Raw genomic sequence first — 21,635 nt, 5'->3', positions numbered from 1 at the left:
GGTTGATCCAAGCCCCACCCAGCCTGGACTTGTGCACTTCCAGGGATGGGGCACCCACAACTTCTGCAGTCTGAGGTATGATGGTCATACGATAAAGACATATTGAAAAATAGAAAATCCTAGAGCCTCCAAAAATTATCAGCATGCAGCTCCCAGTATGCCAAAAGCTATGGATTTGGGAAAAAAGCCAGCAAATTTCCATGCAGTGAGCATTTTATCCCAAATAAAATTATCCAAGCACTTCAAAAATAGTAAAATAGGTGCCTCTAAAAATGTACAGTTAAATTTAGCTTAGAAAAACTTTGATTAAAAATGTTTGAAGCAATGACTTCCTTATTTTTACATCAAAAACACAACAGAATTAATGCCAGGCAATTTTATGTTTACTGCAAATTTGAACTGCAGTACTAATACATATGTTAACTACTGCTTACACATTTTGAAGGGCCAAGATATAATATTTTTGTATCAGAAATTGTTTTAATCTAAATACAGGTTTATTTTAAATCAGACTGAAATGGAAGGAAATGATCACAACATTCTAATAAAAAAAGAGTTCACCAGCAAAAGGTACAAAAGATCTCATCGGTGCACAGAAATTAAAAGTCAATCAGCAGATAAACAATTAAGTAGAAATTTCCCTGATCTGAAGTTGCTTTGACACAATATAAGAGCAGTCTTTATTGGAAAATCCTCTCACATTTTGGTCACCCTACAAATGCCATGCTTGGCAGCACTGGCTGTTGCTTCAAACAAGATCATGAAAAATGAACTGGAAGAGACACTGTCAGGCCAAGTTAGGCAGAGAACACAGGTTTCATCAAATGCACTCTCCAGAAGAACAGAAGTTCACTATTATTTTGTTCAATATTTTGATACTCAATCTCCAAAAATATCTCCTGAGGCATAAAGCAGCTCAATGCCAGCACACCTGAATACAAATGAAATAATTTCACTCCACCAAATCCAAATCACTGATTTTATACCATGACCCTGATGCCAGCCAAACCACTGGGACACCATTTAATCAGCCCAGGGAGGCTAGAGTTTTTCCACATGTAGCCTGTCAGTGTCCCATCACTGTTTAGGAGGGGACCGATTTTAAAGAAAAAAAAACAAAACCAAAAAACAATATCTACATGCTCTTAAGTGTGTCAGCTGTACTTTAGGAGATCTTATACGCACATTTTTGTATATTTATTTATTTGCATATTCTTTGAGTTTGTTTGGTGCCAACATGCTTTTTCTAAGGGGAAGGCATTCTTCTTTGCTTTAAACGTGTATGTACATGCACACAGCTATGCATGACACGCAGAGCCACGCATGTGCATACATTCAAACACAACTGCGTATTCAGAGATTAATCCGCTTTTAATCTCCAAGGATGAGCCAAGAGAAAGCCCAGAACACTGCTGTGAAGTGCACCCTGCACAGCCCCGCTCCCGAGCCAGGTGTTCACCTACCATCCTCTTCACTATCTGCGTCAGGCAACTCTGCTACTCTGGGGCTGGACGGCTGCCGGCCGTGCCACTGAGGCATCCTCGAGGAGACACAGGCCACCGGGTCACTACCGAGAGCAGCTGCTGGAAGTCTAGAGAGGTCACTGTGCAGCATCTTTGACCTCTGCACTGCCACACTATAGTCTGGAGGTTTGAGGTGTGGGTGGTGGGGCGATCCTTCTTTAATGTCCGCTAAAGAAATCCCCATATATCCCGGAGGGGTGGGCGGTGGCTCCCTATACCTATCGTCCTTCTTAGGTGAGGTGACACAGTACACTGGGCACAAGAAATAAGCAATGGAAATGTTAAAGAAGAAAAAGAAAGGAAACAAAACGTTAAAAAATCATGAAATGTTACAATGGCAAAACAGAAACTGATAACAAAATGCAAATGCAGAAACACTGGTTATAACGACAGCAGCAGGTATTTATGCCTTCATTTCTATTTTCTATTTATTTTAGGAAATCAGAGTAACAAGAGAACCCACGAACTCCTTAGGTGAGATGTCAATTGAGTGGAAAGAGGACAATAAGCTTGTCTGCATTCAGACTGCAATTAACACCTTTTATTCCAGTCCCTGCTCCTGTGGCCCTGCTGCACCAGGGGATGCTCTGGAGCTCTCCAGCAGGATGGAGAGGCAGCACAGCCAAGTCTGCTGCCACTGTTACAGGCTGGGAGACTGAAACAGACGGAATTAAGGCAACCAGCCCAGAGTTACTTCATGCAGCATGCTGGTGTTTCACAAGAACTGCTGGTTGACTTCCAACACCCATTTCATCACCCAAAAGAGGTCAGTCACTTAACACAAATTCATTATAATAAAACTGATGTGCATAAAGACATTAAACCATCCAGCTATGCCATAGAAAGAAAAAAAAATAGTATCACTTAAAGTTGATCCTATAAGGCAGACTGTGTATTGAGCCTGCATTAATTATTTTACATTTTCACAGAATGAATAATGGCTTATCACACCCGTACTTTTGATTTCTTACTTTTTCCCTTGGTTTTTGTTTTGTTTTCTTTTATACCCTTATCGTAAACTATGTTCTCTGTTTACAAGTGAGAAAAAATCAGGACCAGTTATTGGAACAGCCTTTGGAAGGGCTGCATTACACCTTGTGCAGTCATGAAAAGGCTATAGTCAATGTCATTTATTTGCAATGTCTGTGCCTCGTAATTCACCTTCTCCCTTCCTGCCCTGTTCAGCAGTAGTTCAAGTCACAGAGGCTCTCAACCCAAAATATAACTCTTTTAGGTTGCCTCCCCTCCTCCCACCCCAGGTCTGGGGCTTATGTGCATGTTAAATTGGGCTTTTTTCCATGGACAAGTTGCAACAGGAGAATTTCAAAGCCAGGGTAATTTTTTTAATCTCTTAGTTACTTAACTAAGTATTTGCATTCTTCCTGTGGATCCATTTTAAACAGTGCATGTTCATTAGTTTCATTTATTTCAGCAAATGTAATCGTTTCTTATCTTAGAAGAATGTGAAAGGATGAAAAATAAAGGAGTGTTTCTTATTGTGTTGTAGACTTGTGAGATTCCAGGTTTTGGTATCAGGAACACAAGCTGGTTCATACTTCATGGCCTCAGCTCATGCTTGGGTTGACAGTAAAACAACCAAAATCAAATTCAGCCAGTCTGGTGTTTAGCAGATACACGTGGGTACAGGCAGAGATTTATACTATTTAATTACAGGATTTATTTTCATTTAACTAGCACTAAATGAGGCCTCTGTGAAAAAGCAGGGGAAGTGAAGAGGATCTGCTCTTCCCTGGAGGGATGGGGAAGGGCTGGGTCCTCACTTCACCTTCAGTCTTGGTTGGATTTGCAGGAGGAATGACAAGGGTGGATATGTTCTCCTTCAAAGGAGAAAGCTTCAGGCTCCCTAGAGCTCACCTTTAGTCTACTGTAGTAATGCAAGAATAATGTGTCCCTTTGGTAAGTTCCAATTCACAGTATTTTACAATCGGTAAAATAAAGTGAAAATATCTTCAGCACACTGTGTGATGGCAAACAGCTAATGGATTTGCATTTGCAAACCTGTAATTACATCCACCCTTATCAGATCTTTCCTTGAGCAGACAATCATGTCCAGCACTCTGTGAGTGCTCCTCACAGCTACATGGTGCAGAATGGAAAGAGAATTAAAGGAAGGGCAAGTGCTGTCAGCAAAGACAGCATGCACTGAACAGTGAGCCTGCCATCTCCTCGTACAGCCCAGACACTCACAAACAGCTCTGAAAGGCTGCAAGGGCAGAGCACAGGCACAGCAATGAGCTGGGAGCAGATTTTCTGCAAGGCTCCACCACGACTTCTTTTCCAAAGCCAAGAAGGAGGAACACAATCCAAGACCTCCACCCTACCTGCAATGTTTATTCAGGCAATTACCTTTGATAACAAACCCCTCCAGCAATCCACTCAGTAATTAAACTGCATTTCAGCTGCACCCTTGCCTCCCAGTCTTAGAAAGCTTTGCATTCCATGTTTTATCTTGCTACTAACCCAGTTCCTTTAATTCTGGCTACTGAACTCACTAGGACGGGGGAAGAACATCTTGCTTGATAGAACTATGCATATTTCAAAGAATATTTTAAATTTTTTCTCCTTTCATAAGTAGCCAAACTGCAGCCGTATAATCAAATAAATGGCATCTTAAAATAGCAAAGACATGCCCTTAAGCTTTTGGAGCCCAAAGCCCTGTGGATGAAAGGTGCCCCATCTCCAAGAGAGGCAGATGAGCTCCACACTACTCTGCAGTCATGCTCTTTCCTGGGAAGTCTGTATTATAAGGAGTATGGGATGATTGACCCCTGTCAGAAAAACATCTACAGTCGTGAGTATACCTCCAAAATCATTCAAAAAGCAAAATAGCATACTACAGAAAAGAACTGCCTGACATTCTCCTGAAGAGAGCTTTCCTGCAGACCCATGAAGTGATGGGGAAGAGCACTTATTTATTATCTTGATATTCCTAATGCAAAAGAAGGTGGCTTGAAAACACACTATGTAATGCTCTGATTACAACCACGTGTGAAGCTGAATTCAACATGCCAGGCAGCCCCAGACCTGTTGATGTCATTTTTTAACAACTTAGTACGAAATGAAAAACAGATGTAGCAGCTTCCATGAGCTGTTGGCTTGGCTTACCTATCAGGCCTTTTTCTGTACTTGAAGTAACAGTTTTGTAAGTTGTATCAGCGCCTGGTTTAGAGTCCAAAGCCTCTGTCTGCTCTGCCGTGGAGTTCTCCAGCCCCTTCCGCTTAATTGTCCCATAGTTTGTCTCGTAAGTGTCTGACAGGGAGCTGGAGGATGCCCAGCTCTGCCGAGACTGATCGAGCTCCATGCTGGCTTTCGACTGCCTGTTGGCTTTGGAGAAGGCTTCGGAATACAAATAACCCTCCTCAGAGTAACAGTTTGTGGGATCCACTTCAGCTATAGGTCCATCCAGCTGGGTGTGACGGTAAGAACTGAGGAGATCCCAGCTCTTCTGGTTTGGGATATTCTGGAAATTGTCATGAGAACTACTTGAGCATGAAGTCCAGCTTCCCCGGCCGCTGTCTGCTGCCTCTACCGTGATGTGCTCATGGGAGATCTCCTCGCTGCTCATGGAAGATGTGAATGCCATCCCTCTGATCAGAGCAGGCCTACTGATGGACCAGCTACATTGGAAAACAACAGAAATTGGGAAAAAAACACTTGTAAGCTTTTACAATAAGAGTAACCTACTCAGAGCCAGCTCTAGGTTTGTATCGGGTGAGCAGCAAGCTCAAGGCACAAGGGAGCACTGACAAAAGACACTGTTACTCCCAAATCATCATTGCACCCAGAAGCAAGGAAGTTATTCCCAAGTTTGCAACATGCATTTCCAGGTTGCACCCCAGATCCCTAAGTCTGGCCCACAGAAGCTCTTTACCAATCTCAGGAACAGTGCCTTACAGAAAGCAGAGGAGTAAGTTACCTCTTACATTTAGTCTGGTACCAACTTTTTCTTTACATGTGTAAGCTAAAACAAAAATAAATATATAGAATAAAATCCAACCCCTTCACTGGCAGCAACATCAAGTTGTTCAGACAGAGTGGAAGCAGCTGAATTTCAAGAACATCTGGAAATACTGGGCATAAGTAACATTTGTGGGAACAATATAGAGGGACAGATTCTGAAAAGTCAAGTCCAAAATTTCTTTTTTAAAGAAATGTCTGCTGAAAGCTCTAATTGCACAACTAAGGGGGGAAAAATGAAGCCAGGATTGTATGAATTTAGAATACATGAAGATAGGATTGCTAGACATTATTCAAGTCTCCCAACTATTTCTGGTTGTGTTAACAAATGCATGGGCAGCACAACATTAAAATTCAACACCCTCCCTCAGCAGTTTACTGACATGTTGTGAAATCAAGGAACGCTTTTTAAGTATGTGCGAGCAAGGGGTTTTAATTCCTTCCTTTTCTATTTTGCTAAGTCCTAAGATAAACTCCACTTTCTTCCCTCGCAACTTATCGAAACTAAGGAATAAAGGAACAACCACAAAACATGAACTCAGTGTATATTATGCCTTCTAGAAAGGGAATTATTTTCTTTGATGAAGCACATCTTTAAATTCCCATTTTAATCCTATGAAATAAACTGAAATTACTAATTTCTTTTCATCCCTGGAAGTGTTCAAGGCCAGGTTGGATGGGGTTGGAAGCACCCTGATTGATCCCTGCCCAGAGAAGGGGGGGTTGGATCAAGATGATCTTTAAGGTCCACTGCAACCCAAAGCATTCTACGATTCCATGGGCTGGAAAAATTAGAAATGTAAGGAGCATCTCTCATTTAGCTGAATCCATGACAGCTGAGGACAAACAATGCTATCTCAAAATATATTAGGAGATGTTACATCCTATGGATCAAGGTGCTACGTCTAGCAAGAAAAATCCAAAAACTTCCAGTTCAAAGCATCATTTCAGCACAAATTCTCATTGCACTGAAGTAACAAGACCTCTTGTGTGAAAACTGCCAGAAGTCAGTGGCAGAAAGCTGCCAGTCTGCCTAAGCAACAAATGATAATTAGAAAAATCCTTACAAATCACATTAGAGCACGTTAAGTGACTGGCACTGTTGACTCGGAGAGAATTGATCATATCCTGCTGTTCTTTTGCTGTCTCTCACCATGGCATTAATTTGCTAAGCATCATCCTGGCTTTTAACAAGCTTCCAGTCTCCTGCAAGAAATATCCAGCTAAACCTCACCAATGGGAACAAGCTGTTGTCTCCCCAAGTAATACTGTAAGCTTCTTATGAAAACAGGCTCCCACACAGCAGCCAGTGCTCCAGCTTCCAGCAGAAGCTTAATAACCACAGTGGAATGCACAACTGTGTCCTGGCCAAAGCTTCCTCACCCCTTCTGACAGCAGAACACCAAGCCCCAGCAGAAGCAGCTGCACCTTACCCCAGGCAGGGCTGGCCGTAATCTGTCAGTGCCTGAGGATGCTCCTTTCTCTCTGCCCCGCCTGAATCCACCACGATGAGGGACTGGGACAAACTCCTCTCGTCCTGCAGTGCTGCTGACATGGAGTCCACAGAGCAGTTGCTCACGATGCTGGAGCGGGATGAAATCTCACTGTGACTGGAGTCTGAGAAGTTGTCGGATTTAGTGGAAGGTATGAGGGCATAGCCTAAGTACAGGAGAGGAGAGGAGAATGTCTCGATCAACATACGACAACCAAGTATTGACTCACACATTACAGAGAGAATACTTAGGAGAAAACCAACCAAATCCTGTTTGCATACAATCAGTCCACTGAGGATTTTAGGGTACTAAAGCTTTTAACATCTATCAACATCTAGCACTGATTTACTAATGCAAGTCCACCAATAACCCACCTGCAACTCCACTACTCTCCAGAGCAGCAGCTTTAACCTACACAAGAAGAATCAGCAGACTACTGCATCACTACTGAGCAGGCAGATCAGATCTTTCCAATTCTGCAAGTGCTGACTCCTTCAGTAAAAATGCAGCACACTTCCCACTATCCCTCTGCCATACTGCCATGCAAGACTCAAAAAAAGTTTCTGGCAGTGGAGGAGGAGATGCTGACTAAGGTGAAAGACAGCTATGAGCACTCAGGGATTAGCCATATGATCCATTTCAGTTTTATTATCTGCTCCAAAACTAACAGAGAAGGAAGCAAAGGCAGGAAGTACAACCTTGGCAGGAGCTGGATCAGACTCCAGTGTTGCTCCCACAGAAGGGGAGCAACTGAAGACCAGATTCTTTTTTTTCCTCTGCTTGGCTTACCCTCAAATAGCTTCTTTCAGACACAAATAAGGTATACAACCCTATATATCTAACACCTCAGACAAGCTTTTTTTTTTCCCCTAAATTTCTGCACTTGAGGCTTTTAGTGGGACTGCCACATATTTACATTGATTAGGTGAAGAAGTGAAATGACAAGACAGTGTAAAAGGCAGTGATACACACAACCTAATACAGAAGATGGATGCCCTTAAATGCACAAACAATACAGAGATGATACAGTATGGCATGTGGAGACACTGGCATACAGCCACTGAGCATAATGCTCATAATTTGGGATTTCACAGCTTAACTTTGATTATTTTGTATGATTTCAAGAGCAAATATGAGCAGTAAATATCAATATTATCAAGACATAGAACTGAACCTTAAAATGTACTTAAGAGCAGCCTTTTTAAGATTAAATTTCAGTCTCCTTTCATTTGGCAATAACTAATATTTCATATTCTTTACATTTTTTAGGGACTCTTTTAAATTGACACAACTACACTGCAGTAAGAAATGTCCTCACAGTGTTCCAACTATCTGGAGAACAAAGGGGCTCCTCTTCATTAAAGAAATTAACACTATCTGAAAGCTGAGCCATAAAATAACAGCACATGTGTATGAACAGACTAAATGTAAGTACTTGCTGGGCTGAAAAGGACCAGCAAAGAAGGTGTGACCAATGGAATACACACCAATGCTGGCAGTGAGCATCCCACTGACACCATCTCATGGACAGATTAATTAACAAATGTTGCAGAACTTACTGTTTCACTGGCATTTGTGACACACTAAGTAACTGAACTGACACTGTACCTGTTCCTTGATTCTCTAAACTTCACATTATTGTCTTCACTGCACTGTAAGGGTGATTAGCTACAAAGAACTGACACAAATATCTGGAAGGGAAGCACATTAAACATCTTAAACATATAAATGGATAATGCTGAAATAACTCAGATAAACTCAGGATGTTGGACGCATCATGGATATCATTCTTCCTTCTAAAAATACATTATATAGTCTTTCTCCTTCTTCTAGGCCTTGTGCATAGGCAGTAGGATATGTACACACTGCTGTTGGTACAGATACTTGCTGTACTCAGAGTATCTATGTCCTTGTCCTTTTGGTTTCCACTGCTTTCTAAGGCTTCAGTGGGCTCTGCTTCCCTTTTTGCAGCAAAAGCTGTTCTTTCCCTGGAGAAGCTTCTTTCCCTAAGTCTTCTAATCTGGAATCCCTTTATTTTTGTAGGTTCAAGCTCAGCTTCTGCCTTTCTACTCTCTTCCTCTCTGTCCACCTTTGCACTTTTCTCAGAACTCTTTCCAGCTTGGCAAATCTTCTGAATTTGCTTCTGTAAATAAGCCCCACCTATTCCATAGCTGCGCTGTCCACTGTTCTTGTTGCTGGTTTCACTGGCCAATGATGAGGAAGAGCCAGAGAGATTCATCTGACTGCAGTTATCCGACCTTTGGATGTTGCCAACTACAATGAAGTAGACACAGACAGATGTTGATAGATGATGAGATAAATAACAACAAAAATAACATTCTATTTGAAAATCCTTTTTTCTTCAATCCTATTTGCATATCACTTGGGTATAGCTCAAAAGAAAATGAAACCTAAGATTAAGTGGAATGTGTTCATGCCTAAAATTATGTTTCTCGGCTGTCTGTGAAGCACCTAATTTTAGATCAATGAGCTGTTAGCACAACACATACAAAAAAGTACAGATCACCTCAATCAAATGAGATCAGTGCTGAAAGTAAGGTGAATTAATGAAACAATCCCTAAGAAACAAAACATTATTTTCAAAGAACCAGGAAAAAGTTAACAAAAATAACATATTTATAGGCGATGCTCAGTGGAGCAAGATTTGGCAACCCAAGTATTTAAGCTTTTTATGCTGTGTTTAAGTAAAGTAAGTGGCATTCTCCTAAAGGAAACAGGATCTTGTGAAGGCAGAAGTGGACGGACCAGCCTGATCTCCCACTGAGAGGGGTGAGAAGATGCAGCAGGTCACTGTGCCATGCCATGCCAAGCCAAGGCCGTGGCTTCAGGCTGTCAGTGAGTCAAAGCAGCACAGAAGGGAGGGAGAGAGGCCTTACGCCATCCAACACCAACCACCCGCGCTGGCTACTGAGTGGTGTTAAGAGATTTCAAATGAATTTCCATCCAAGGTTGACTAATGATGAAGTGATGCAGGTCTTTTAAGATGAAGACATCAAAAATAAAGGGATTCTCAGGGCATCATGAGAGACAGGGATGTATACAAAGCCCTGTGCACAAGAACAAAAAATATGAACAGCGACTCGAGGCTTTAGATGGATCCACTACTTCTGCAGCAACCTAAACCACTTGTCCTGGAGAACTAGGACACCATTCCATCTCCAGCTCTATCTAATCACCTGGTATTCCAACTGCCTTGAACAAGACCAGAAGTTATCTCAATAGCTGCAGTTTCTGTCCAATACTATCATCTTCAAGAAATCCCCAGGTTTGAGAATCCCATTCATTTAAGTGGCCACCTAAATCTGAACTGGCATGATGGCAGGTGTCAGCACTTCAGATCTATTGGAAATTCTGCCAAAAGCACTTAAGACAGTATTTTAAGAAAACAACCGTTCCCCCATTTTTTAAATACTAAGTGACTTAAAGGTCCAAAATATACAAATACATTGGAAAACGATGTATATTCGTAGAAAGACATGATTCTATTCTTGACATGAATATTCTAAATTACTATTTCTCTTACACATCATTACCAACAAATATTCCTGCCACTGCCCACCCTGGTTTAGGCTCCAGTTCCTGGGACTGATGCTGCCACACACGTACCTTTGCGTGGGGAGCCCTGAGGAGAAGCGGGTGGGCTGGAGTGCAAAGAAGATGCCATGGACATAGTGTCATCTGTTTGTTTCTTACTACTTACTTCCTCAGACAAGCTTAGTGACTTCTGTGGAGAGCCTGTACCTATGAAAACAATGGGATCAGTTATTGCATATTATTCTTCTTTTGAATTACTGATTTCTGTTTAAACTACAAATAAGCACCATGTTGAACAATCAGAATATTCAGCAGAGAGGAGCAGATGCTCAGAGAATTCTGCATGTGGAGGCAGTCTCCATTGAAATTTAGATCAGATCAGCTGTGGCCACTGCTACTGCTGGCTGCTCATCTAAACTGTGTTGAAACATCCATATCCCAACAGGAACCACTGCAATGGATACATTTGTTGTATTTTTGGAAAAGAACTATGTAAAAAAAAAAAAAAATCTGTGTGCAGTATAAACCTTGGCGGAAATCCTTGTCCATGGCCCTGTTGGGACTGTTATAAACCATGTGTGTCAGAGCTACCAGGTCAGTTCAAGATCTTCACAAGCAGGAGTTCTCAAATCAATGCTCATGGGCACAATCCACAGTTTGGCCAGTTTAGCAAAACCAGTGTCCCACACATGGTTTGGTGTTTCTTACTCACTATTAGACCATCCTGCAGAGGACTCAGTGCTGAGGAGTTATTTCAATTTCTCACTAATTGTTAGATCAGCATGGACCACCACACACAAACAAAGAAAAACTTCTGAGAACAAAGTTTCGGGAACTTATCAAACTGCACAGGCTTTTCAGAGGAGAACTGAAATAAATACTAACTAGAAACAGTATTTAATATGCTGTAATATACTGTTTTCTGAAGCTAGTTTAAATTGTGTTGATGTCTGATATAAAATAATTTCATATCAGTTATTGACTGCAGCTAACTTAATTTAATAGCCCACAACTGCAGCTTTCAAATGATACAACAATTATGTAAATAGGACAAAAGGTTTTTAATAAAGAATATACTGCTTTGCAACTAGCAAATTTAGAGACAAATAAACTATGTTCACTAGGAGCAACTAATAATATATGTTGCTCCATTTGACCATAATGTTATTAAAATGGTGTCCCAGAGGTTAAAATATTAAATGTCTGTGATTTGTTTCAGTGATTTCACCCAAATATATTAGACTTCATGGAGCAAGAGCATATTTGGAGACAGCACCTCACCATTAACTGTTTTAAGGAAAGTTATAAAAGACTGTGCAAATGACTAAGCACTCTCTCTTAAAACACAGCAATATGTATCAGCTGCTTTAAAATGAATTAATTTAATGAAGCACAGCAGTATCTCACATAAACCACTCAGCTACAAAACAGCTCCTCCCTCCTGCTTGCTTACACCTTTAAACCTCCCCAGCCAGGTGAACTGAAGATACTCACTGAATGTGACATGATCCTTTGTCAATCCCTTTTTCCTGCTGGGGTACAGATTCACAGTTGGGACCTGAAGAACTTGACTCATTCGGTTTTGTTGATGCTGATGGGCTTTTGTGGTTTGGCCAATTGATCTCATGGGCACTGGAGACATTTCAGAGGATTTTCCTCCTCTTCTCTCACTTAAATTCTTTGTCACTGTTAGGGAAAAACTGCATATAAATATCTAGCACTTTCAATTGCACAATTATTACAGTACAACTGCAGACAAAGGAACCACTGTATAAAGAAGATTAATTGTATTTTAAACCATTTCTAGTCCAAACATTACGATCCCATCACACTGAAGATGATGTGTGAAGGGTTTTAAAAAAAAGCCCTAAATTCTTTAAAGTGCCATCGCAGTACTTAATCAAAATATCAAAAGATGTTGTTTATTTCTACCACAAGACTGTATTTTAAATGTTTGCATGCAAGGTGCAATTGCATAACAGCACTTCTTTCAAAATCAGTTGGTTTTGCAACTGGCATCAAATGTTTCACTAGATGGCACAAGTGATTTACAGCACAGGGCACTGCTTGAGCTTTTGCTTTAATCACACAGCAATTCACAGACTGCTCCTCATCTGATTTCTCCTTAAATTCTGTTGGAAAGTTCTGGATTGCAGTGTCACTACTGTTCATTCCTACCACAAGCAAGGGCAGAAGCTTATTACTGAGGTAAGAAATGGGGGAGCTGAACCCCTGAATGTGGGTAATCCAACCAAGTGGGGAGAGACATCCCTGGACAGGTCAGTGCTCTCACTGCACCAGATCTAAAACCACGAGGGGCTGGCAGCTCCCTCATGCCACACATCACTCCTCTATTTTTTCTCCCAGCTCTATAACGAGGATAATCTCAACTGGATCTACTGCCTGTGGGTTTTGGAGCTTAGGGCTTTTTCCCCAGTTTTTAAAGATGTTGCTTTTAATAATATGCCAATCTACTACATATTTATTTCTGTATCCACTTAAACTTCATTTTCCTTTCTGATGTTTAAGAAAATATGGACCTGATTTGCCTAACTACATGAAGTAGGTCAGTATATATTCCCTGTTTTTACTTTCAAATATCTATGGCTAGCACCATGCATATAAGATTTCAATTTCTTTTTTTTAAACTAATAAAAAACAATCTGATAACATTTATGTTTTTCTCTTGGGTCTGGTACCTACGATTGCACATAGATCATCTATAAAGAGTTCAAACACAAATTTTTTAAAGGGGAGTTAAATGTGGCCATTTCCAGGTTTCCTGCTTCAGTGCTACTTAAAAGTAAAAGCTAAAAGAAAATTTGCATAAGACAGCATCTTAGGGAATAATAAGGATTTGCATTCTTAATACTGGATAACAGAAGGACTTAAAATTTTATCTTCAAGATGTCATCTCCTAGTCATGCTTTGAACTTATCTCATCAGAGATAAAACTGTATTTGAAGACAAAAAAAGCCTTAAAATGCTATATTTGGACAAAAAAACAAGCAGGAAACAATTTTGTTTAGCATGGTTGTTACTCATCTATTTTGAAACAAATCTGCCTTTCTTGAAAGTGAAAACTGCTTGAGTATCTGAATAAAACACAATTATAACTTCTCATTTCTAAATAAGAATTTACTGAAGTGTGTAAGACAGCAGGTCAGACAACAGTTTGTTTGACAAGAGCTCAAATTATGAGAGCTGTCCTGCTGTAGTCCTCAATTTGTGACTGTCAAGCCATGTCAAACTCATCAGTCAATATTGACCTAACTTCTCCTTCTCAACAATCTTCATTTATTCTAAGGTGTAATCCATTGCAGTTTCTGTATTGATTTTGTCTCTTTTCATTTCTTGCTGTTCATATGGTAAAGACTACTTTTATCCTTCCTAGTTCTGTGCAAGGACAGCAGGGCACCAGCAGAGCTGATGTGCTAATGGATTTCCTGCCAGACTGATGCAAAGACTAACAGCTTTAGGAACTAAAGGTCAAAATAAAAAAACATCATAGAAGTTTTTTGAGCTCAACCAAAACATGAACACACATGCTGTCCTGCTGAATCTCTCAGTACATAACCTGAGAAAACAACCCTTACTACAGTGTCTTCTCCTCAGAGGAAAAGTTTAAAAGAGTACTTTTAGAGAAGGAACAATGTTTTTTATAAATGCTGTAGATCATGCTGCTGTTCTAGCTCACTGTACTTACAAGTGCTGTATGCAGGCTCACACTGAAGTGACAATATTTGGATCTTCTCTTCATCTGTCTCTACGCTGAGGTTGGACAGGTACTGCTTCACCTTCCTCGCCATCTGGGCATCCTCATAGAGCTTCTTGGCGTTCAGGAGCGAGCTGCGGCGGGCACGTTTCTTGTGAGCACCTCCCTGCACGTCCAGCATGTTGGAGTTCATGCTGCCCTGGCTCAGAGACCTACGAGAGAAAAGATCAAAGCACTAAAGGTTCAGTTCTCAACAGCAACAAAGAGCTACAGCAGCATAGGCCAAAGCAGATTAATACCAATAATCTTCAGTTAGGGCTAGTGCATGCTGATGCAAATGAGTTAAAAAAGATGAACAGCATTAAAACAACACCTGTCTTAACATATCTGGGTACATTGAGAGCAGAGATTTGAGCCTAGAACAGGACTGCCTATGCAAGTGTGGAGCTGGGAAGAATAAGGGGCAGTGCTGCGTGCGGAACTCCTTCAGCTCCGCTAACAACCCCCAGGCTTGTGCTGCAGGACCTACAGCTGACGAGAAAAAATAGTCTCAAGTTGTGCCAGGAGAGGTTTAAATGACATTAGGAAAAACTTTTTCAGGGAAAGGGTTGTCAAGACCTGAAACAGCCTGCCCAGGGCAGAGGTGGGGTCAGCATCCCTGAAGTTTTCAAAAAACACATGTGTAAGGCACTTGAGGACACAGTTTAGTGGTCAACATGGTGGTGGTGTTGGTTTGATGGTTGGATTTAATGATCTCAGAGGTTTTTTCCAACCTTAACAGCTCTATGAATTCAACTGTAGATTCTGAAATTGGACAAACTTGGTAACTTTGGTGGTTTAAGGAACTGGGTACCCACTGTGTGCATCAGGCTTACACAGAAACTCCTTGCACTTAGCTGAGCACAGGAGTAACCACTGCAATCCTCTTAGAAAACTGAGCTTCTCATAATGGTTAAACAAGGGGCAAATTATGTTAAATGTACAAAGTGCACTTGATTACACACTTAACTTCTTTCTTCAATTAACTAAAAACATTCACAGAAGAGCAGCTCATTAAAAAATGTATCCCAAGAAAGGTGAGGAGGGCAGTGATGATTATATACATACACCCAGACTTGTATCTATGAAAGAGGATGCTCCTCAATGCTCCAAATTTTGAGCTCTGAAATCTATCAGTAACTGAGGCAAAAATAAATAATACTGTACTTGTTAAAGAACATGAGTTACTCTCCCTGACAGTCACTCCCATTCACACTGGAAGAATGACCAAACAACTGATCAGGGTATAGTTTAAACACAGTCACCTCTGGTTCAACTGCCAGAAGTCCCTCAGCCACACCAGTTCTGATGAATTTTTAAATAAACAGAGATCACAGTATAAGTCACATGTAAATTCTAATGGAAAATGTCAAAGTTGTTCAAGGCTGGGTTTGTGTGGAGGTTTTTAAATATTCAGATGAATATTTTTAAAGCTACATGAAGACATTTATCAAGATCTCGTGTGTTTACAGAATCACAAGTGGCAGAATAAACAACATCAGGCACAGAAGAGCCATAATGGCCAAAGGAGTTGGACTGAAACATGTTGTTAGAGGAAATCCAAGGAATCAAGTAAACTGAGCTTAGAAAATAAATGTTGGAAAACAGCTGACTACAATATTTTCAGACATGTTAAATAAATCATTCTGAGAGAAAATATAAGCTTGAAAAGTCTCAGCAATTTATAGCTCAATTAAATAAAAGAGAGATGTTATTGGAGACAAGGAGCAGCAAAAGGCATGACAGAGTGTTCACAGCTATTCAAACCAAGGGGACACTCCTGTCTCTTAATGGATAAGGACAAAACTATTCTACAATGATCAGGAAATTATGTTTATCTTTAATGACAGAAATATTTTATTGCTTATATACACACTGACTTTTTTTTTTCTTTCAGGTCTGGATTTGACTTTTTAAGGCAATTTAATTCTACTTCCTTTAACAATTGTTTTTCCTTATTCCCTTGTGTTCACAGTAATTCCAAGGTTTAGAAATTACAGTGGCTCCATGGGCCCTGGCTATTCTTCCCCATGAGCTGCCTTGTGAGCAGTTGATTATTGAACACCAAATGCTGCCAGCCAAGGGCATCCACACCAGCATCAGGGACCAGCATCCAAACCTGCTAAGCCCAGTAGGACCAGCCCAAGTCCTGGCACTGTCCCCATCACTGCTATGCAAAGGCACACAGGTAACACAGAACACATAAAATACGGCTACAATGTCAGTCTTAAAATCACTGCCCTGGGCCAGGCAGGAATTTCCCTGGCCAACATCAGAACTCTCATCTTTAGTCATTCCATGATCCAGACCTCACACAACCAACACTCCCAGTAGGATCAATGAGGATTTTGGTGCAGGAAATGTGAGATATATTTTAAACATATGCTAAAAATAAATACTTTGAAGGTTGCCTGAAGACAAACTTCAGGGAGGAAATTACTACATCATTACCACAATTCAAAGTGTCCTTATAGTTGAAAAAGCAGAATGGCTTCAACTTTTCCGTAACACGTTATAAGGCAAGTTACTTATTTCATTTACTTCCCACAATATTTTACCTTCCAATGTAACTGCACAGCAAGTTTTTTTTTTTTAATGCACAAAGCCAAAACTCAAACAACTTATCTATTACACAAAAGCAACTCAGAATCCTTATAGCTGCAGTAAAATGTTGGCTGTAACCCCTTACTCCTCTTTTCAAAAAAACATGTATTGCAGGGTTAATAAAATGCATGCTGTATTTCAGATGCATGCACTAACGAGGAGGATGCAGTATGTTAAGAGTTGCATAATCTTTATTTATCTTAGTTGCATTCAGCTCTACACTTACCCCAAACTTCTCCACCTCTTCTTCCTGTAAGCAAGAGCCATATACATTGAAGCATGTATTTGAACAGAAAAGCACAGGAAAAAAATAAAACAGTTGAGAGTCAGGAAGGAAAGATGTAGACAGGAAAGAACAGAAAAGAAAAATCTCTATACAGCCACATTCTTCTCAAACAATAACACAATGTTTTCATGAAATGCAGGGGCAAGACTCGACAAATACTTTAATATCTATCAGTTTTTTGTTTAATCTATGAATTGAAAAATTCAAACTTGCATTAATTTATTTTCTGTAAGTCAAATTCAAATTTGATGAAGTGCAACTCATTCATATTGCAGAAAATGGGATTAATTTATTATTTGCCTGTTGCAAGTGTATGAGAAATCATCACTATCAATATTCAAATTTATGATATTGTTTTCTCTTGACTGTTGGCTGGAAAACAAGCCAGTTGCCAAATACACCTTGAAAGCCTAGACGCTCTCAGTAATTGGTAATGACCTTGTGAGCAAGTCTCATGTTACCACTAATACACATCTTTCTTGTTGGTTTTTCATCTTCAAAAGCATTTATTTGATGCTTCGTAACACAAACTGAGAGATCAAACATGAAAGACAATGAAAATTAATATAAATGACACGAAAACATGGAATTATTTTCTTTTAATCTTTGGCACTATCTCTAATATTAGATGCCTAAGCACTTTATGGCAGTGTGTGTAATTTAAATTACAGTCATTAAAATGTGTTCTGTAATTCTGAAAAACATACTAAAGGCAACTATTTACTGTTAAATTTATTTAATGATTAGATTTCATGAGGTCTTAGGAAGTGCATGGGCTGTCAGGGAAATTTATTTATAGACTAATTTCAGCTGTGAATGCCCAAGTTTCTGAAAAGCAATCACAACTTCTCAGTAACTGACTTCTTAATTTTATACTTAAAATGAAATACTTGCTAATTCCAACCCAACTGTATAAAAGTGAATCTCCACTTGAAACAAAATAACATTAACAAGGATCTGTTATTTTTGGCTCAGACTGGGCCATTTTTAGAATCAGAACAGTTCATGTTAGGAGGGACCCTGAAGTTCATCCCCTTACATCCCCCTATACACCTTCCACTAGACCAGGCTGCTCAGAGCCCAATCCAGGCTGGCTTTAAATGCCTGTACTTGGAAAAAAAATATCTTTCCTGATAGCCAGCCTTGCAAACAAAAACCAGACAGAATTGATGATCCTCTGTGAAAGGCTCCCTATCCTTGCATGCCCTATTTCCTTCCACTGCACAGACATAACTGAATTCACACATCAGAGAGAATCACAGCTGCACAGGTGACTGGAATTTCGAGTGGATGAAGCACACTTCACCCAAAAACTGTCCACTGTGTCTCCTACTTGCACTACTCCCTCCAGGGGTGCTCAGAGAGTTCTCCTCTGCTGGGGAGCACACAGGTATGGGCAGCTCAGGAGAGTATTTTGTCATTTTCTGGAGTCAGAGCCATGTGGCTACTCAGCCATGACCCAACTCCCCACCCAGACTGCACCCTGAGGGGGCTTGTCTGGCCCATCAGTTTGAGGCACAGTGCAAGGAGCAAGGCCACCACCCACCCCACAGACACCCACAGGGTCAGGACCCTGTATGGACACAACAGAGCCACTGATGCTTTCAGTTCAGCCAGTGGGAAGAAAACAGATGCAGGAAATAATTCATTTCCACCAAATAAAATCTGGAGCTAATCAGCACCAGATTAGGAATTATATTGCTTTTATTCTGCACTTTGTTAACACCAAGCCTGGTGATATTCAGCATCAAGATAAAAAGAAAAAAATAAGAAAAATAAGCCAAGAAAACACCCTCCACCTGCTGAAGCCTGAACATATCAAACATTATGTAGGTGGAACAAGCTGTGCTTAGAACAAATTAAAAATATTTAGTTTGAATTTAATATGTTATCAGTGGGGTTTTGTTTTGAAACAGCATTTCAGATCTATACATCAGTGATTTAGGTGCTTTTTATCTCTCTCTCATATCTAAATACTGTACCCTGTAATATTACACCTCTCTCGAAGCTCTACTGACACTAACATTTTATTTGACAGAAATATGTATCATTAAAATTAGAACTTATTCTTCTGTGCTTTTTAAAGGCAATAAACTGATTTATTAGTCATTCAAAGCAGGTCTGGGAAGCATCAACTGTTTTGCCATAATTTGATAAAGGCTGTGGTTTGATGGTAGATGTCAATGATGAGGTACACAATGAAATACCAACGTGCTGATGCACACAGAGACCCAGATCCCCCCACGCTGAGACCCCTTCAGTGCTGCTGCCCTTCCCATTGCACACCTTTGTCTGAACATCACAGCTGGATCCATGTTTGCAGAGGTCATTCGGACAACTTGGCGGATTTCTTTGGCAATCATCCGGAGTTTCTCAAAATTTACCAGGCCGTCCACTTTGGAATCATTGCCTGCATAATTGAAACACACACAAAAGGAAAGAAAAGGAGTAATAAATATTTTTGAACAGCCACTGTGCTTCTAGCTCTTCCCTTGTTACCCTTTTCCCTTCCCTGTCCCCCAATCAACACAATTTTTTCTTATCAAAGTAGCAAGAAAACAGGATGTTCTCTCAAAACACTAATGGACTCAAACCCACTTGGACTAGCCTATATGATTTTATTAATCAATTTCTAAAGTAACAAGTATAAGTAGGAGGAAAAAGGAACAAGTGAACTATGCCCAAATCTATTTGCATAATGTTAAAATAATATAAATACAGAATTCCCATTAACAACATTCACATTAGGAAAAAAGTTCAAATAGTTTTGAACCATCACAACCAAGAATTAAGCATATTTGGAAATGGTTCACCTCAACCAGTTGCGAACAGGACTTTGTATAAACTGAACAAAACGGAAACATTTCAACAAAATCCCTTGAAAATGTTGAAAGCAAGAGTAGGAGGTGTATCACTGTGTGCATGCCACAACATGGAATGAAAACCTGGAAACATTACAGCAACAAGTTTTTTGTAAGAGAAAATATTTGAAGTAGTGTAGCTACCAGACAGTACACTCACCTACGCTTCCACCCTAAACCTTGGGACAGCTGAGGAGGATTACAGCATTGCTTTCAGAATATTAAAAATATACGTTTTATTTTTAATTTTTGTCTCGGACCAGTCTCTTCCATTAGGCATTTTCAGTTCTATTTTATTTTACTCCTATAAAGGATCCCTCAAAAGCATCCTACTGGTGGCAGCTTCGTAAGACACATGTGGACTCACAGAGCACTGAAGAAAGGGCTGAAGTACATTCAATGCTTCATTTATTTCCTCTCTGTTTGACATTACCTTCATGCAGAAATGTGATATCTTTCTTGACAACAGGGAAAAGTGGGATAATTGGAGGCTGCATGCTCTGGCTGCTGAGGATGTTGCGATATTTTGCCATGTTTCGAGATGGATCAAAAAGATCTTGAAGGTCTCTGAGGTGCTTTTCATACTTGCTGGGTAACTTTTCCCAAGTGCCTCTGAGACGAGCTACTGGTGCAAGATTTAACCCACTGCAAAGCAGAAATGTTTCATTATTAGCTGTGAGTGGAATCATTACCTTTCAGAAGGAAGTGAAGGGCTGGGGGGTTGTTTTAAGGATTAAAAATAGCTTTCCCAAGGTTAACTGTGAAGCTGGGTGAATATGAGGCTACGAGTTCATCACAATAACCCTCTGCTGTTTAAACAGGACTGGTAAAAACCATGACTATTCAAGGTACAAATTTCAAATTCCTGCCAAAATAATATCTCTGTAACACAGGACTGACATCTATTTAAGAATCCTGTAAAAATGTATGCCACGTTAAGAACAAAAATGGTAAAAAATGCATGAGGTGAACCAATGATTGCACAGAAAACGAAAACAGTGCAAGACCTCATCCCAAGCAAAAGTGGCAAGACTTTAGAAAGAAATTCTTCCTCATGAGGGTGGTGAGACCCCAGCACAAGTTGCCCAGAGAGGCTCCATCCTTAAAGGGCTCAAGGACAGGCTGGATGGGGCTTGGAGCAACCTGGTGTAGTGGAAGGTGTCCCAGCCCAGAGCAGGGGGTTGGAATGAGATTATCTTTAAGGTCTCTTCCAACCCAAACCATTCTGTGATTCTCTGACTTCAGAGCTTCAGACAAGAGCGTTTGTAAATGAGCAACTGACTGAGAATTGGAAGCAGCAGATATGCTAAAACTTACCACTGTGCCCTCATTGCCACTAAGTGAAAATATATCCAGAATTATTTGGATGCTAAAAACACCCCATTAAATAAATTAAATCCACTCTCCCTATAATAATTTGTCACCACCTATGCTCAAGGAATTCTGCAATAATTGCAAAGTCCTCACCTTTGTGGAACTGGAAAGGGAGGTGCTCCAGCACTGCTTAGCAAATCCAGAGCCACACTATCACTGAATTTGCTATTCTCAGATTTTTTTTTTTCCCAAAAACTTATTTTGTAT

The 21,635-nt window shown here is 40.3% G+C and overlaps 1 protein-coding gene across 13 annotated transcripts in view; it reads right to left on the bottom strand.

The window, feature by feature from the left end:
* Nucleotides 1-21,635, bottom strand: part of RAPGEF6 (Rap guanine nucleotide exchange factor 6) — a 122,401-nt gene that overhangs the window by 4,984 nt on the left and 95,782 nt on the right. For 3 of the 13 annotated variants that reach the window (XM_053956304.1, XM_053956305.1, XM_053956316.1), the window contains 10 exons: nt 20,488-20,699; nt 19,480-19,603; nt 17,134-17,157; nt 14,256-14,476; nt 12,044-12,235; nt 10,622-10,756; nt 9,155-9,268; nt 6,935-7,160; nt 4,650-5,161; nt 1,464-1,775 (listed from right to left, as the gene is read on the bottom strand). In XM_053956304.1, the coding sequence (XP_053812279.1) occupies nt 1,464-1,775; nt 4,650-5,161; nt 6,935-7,160; nt 9,155-9,268; nt 10,622-10,756; nt 12,044-12,235; nt 14,256-14,476; nt 17,134-17,157; nt 19,480-19,603; nt 20,488-20,699 (2,072 nt within the window). Of the gene's footprint in view, nt 1-1,463; nt 1,776-4,649; nt 5,162-6,934; nt 7,161-9,154; nt 9,269-10,621; nt 10,757-12,043; nt 12,236-14,255; nt 14,477-17,133; nt 17,158-19,479; nt 19,604-20,487; nt 20,700-21,635 lie in introns of those variants that run through there. The other 10 variants (XM_053956308.1, XM_053956309.1, XM_053956306.1 and 7 more) reach the window with 6 other exon arrangements.

The sequence above is a fragment of the Vidua chalybeata genome, chromosome 15, assembly GCF_026979565.1.
Source record: "Vidua chalybeata isolate OUT-0048 chromosome 15, bVidCha1 merged haplotype, whole genome shotgun sequence".
Taxonomy (NCBI): Eukaryota; Metazoa; Chordata; class Aves; order Passeriformes; family Viduidae; genus Vidua; species Vidua chalybeata.
The sequence above is the reverse complement of the archived record's forward strand: the minus strand, read 5'-3'. Positions and strand labels throughout refer to the sequence as shown.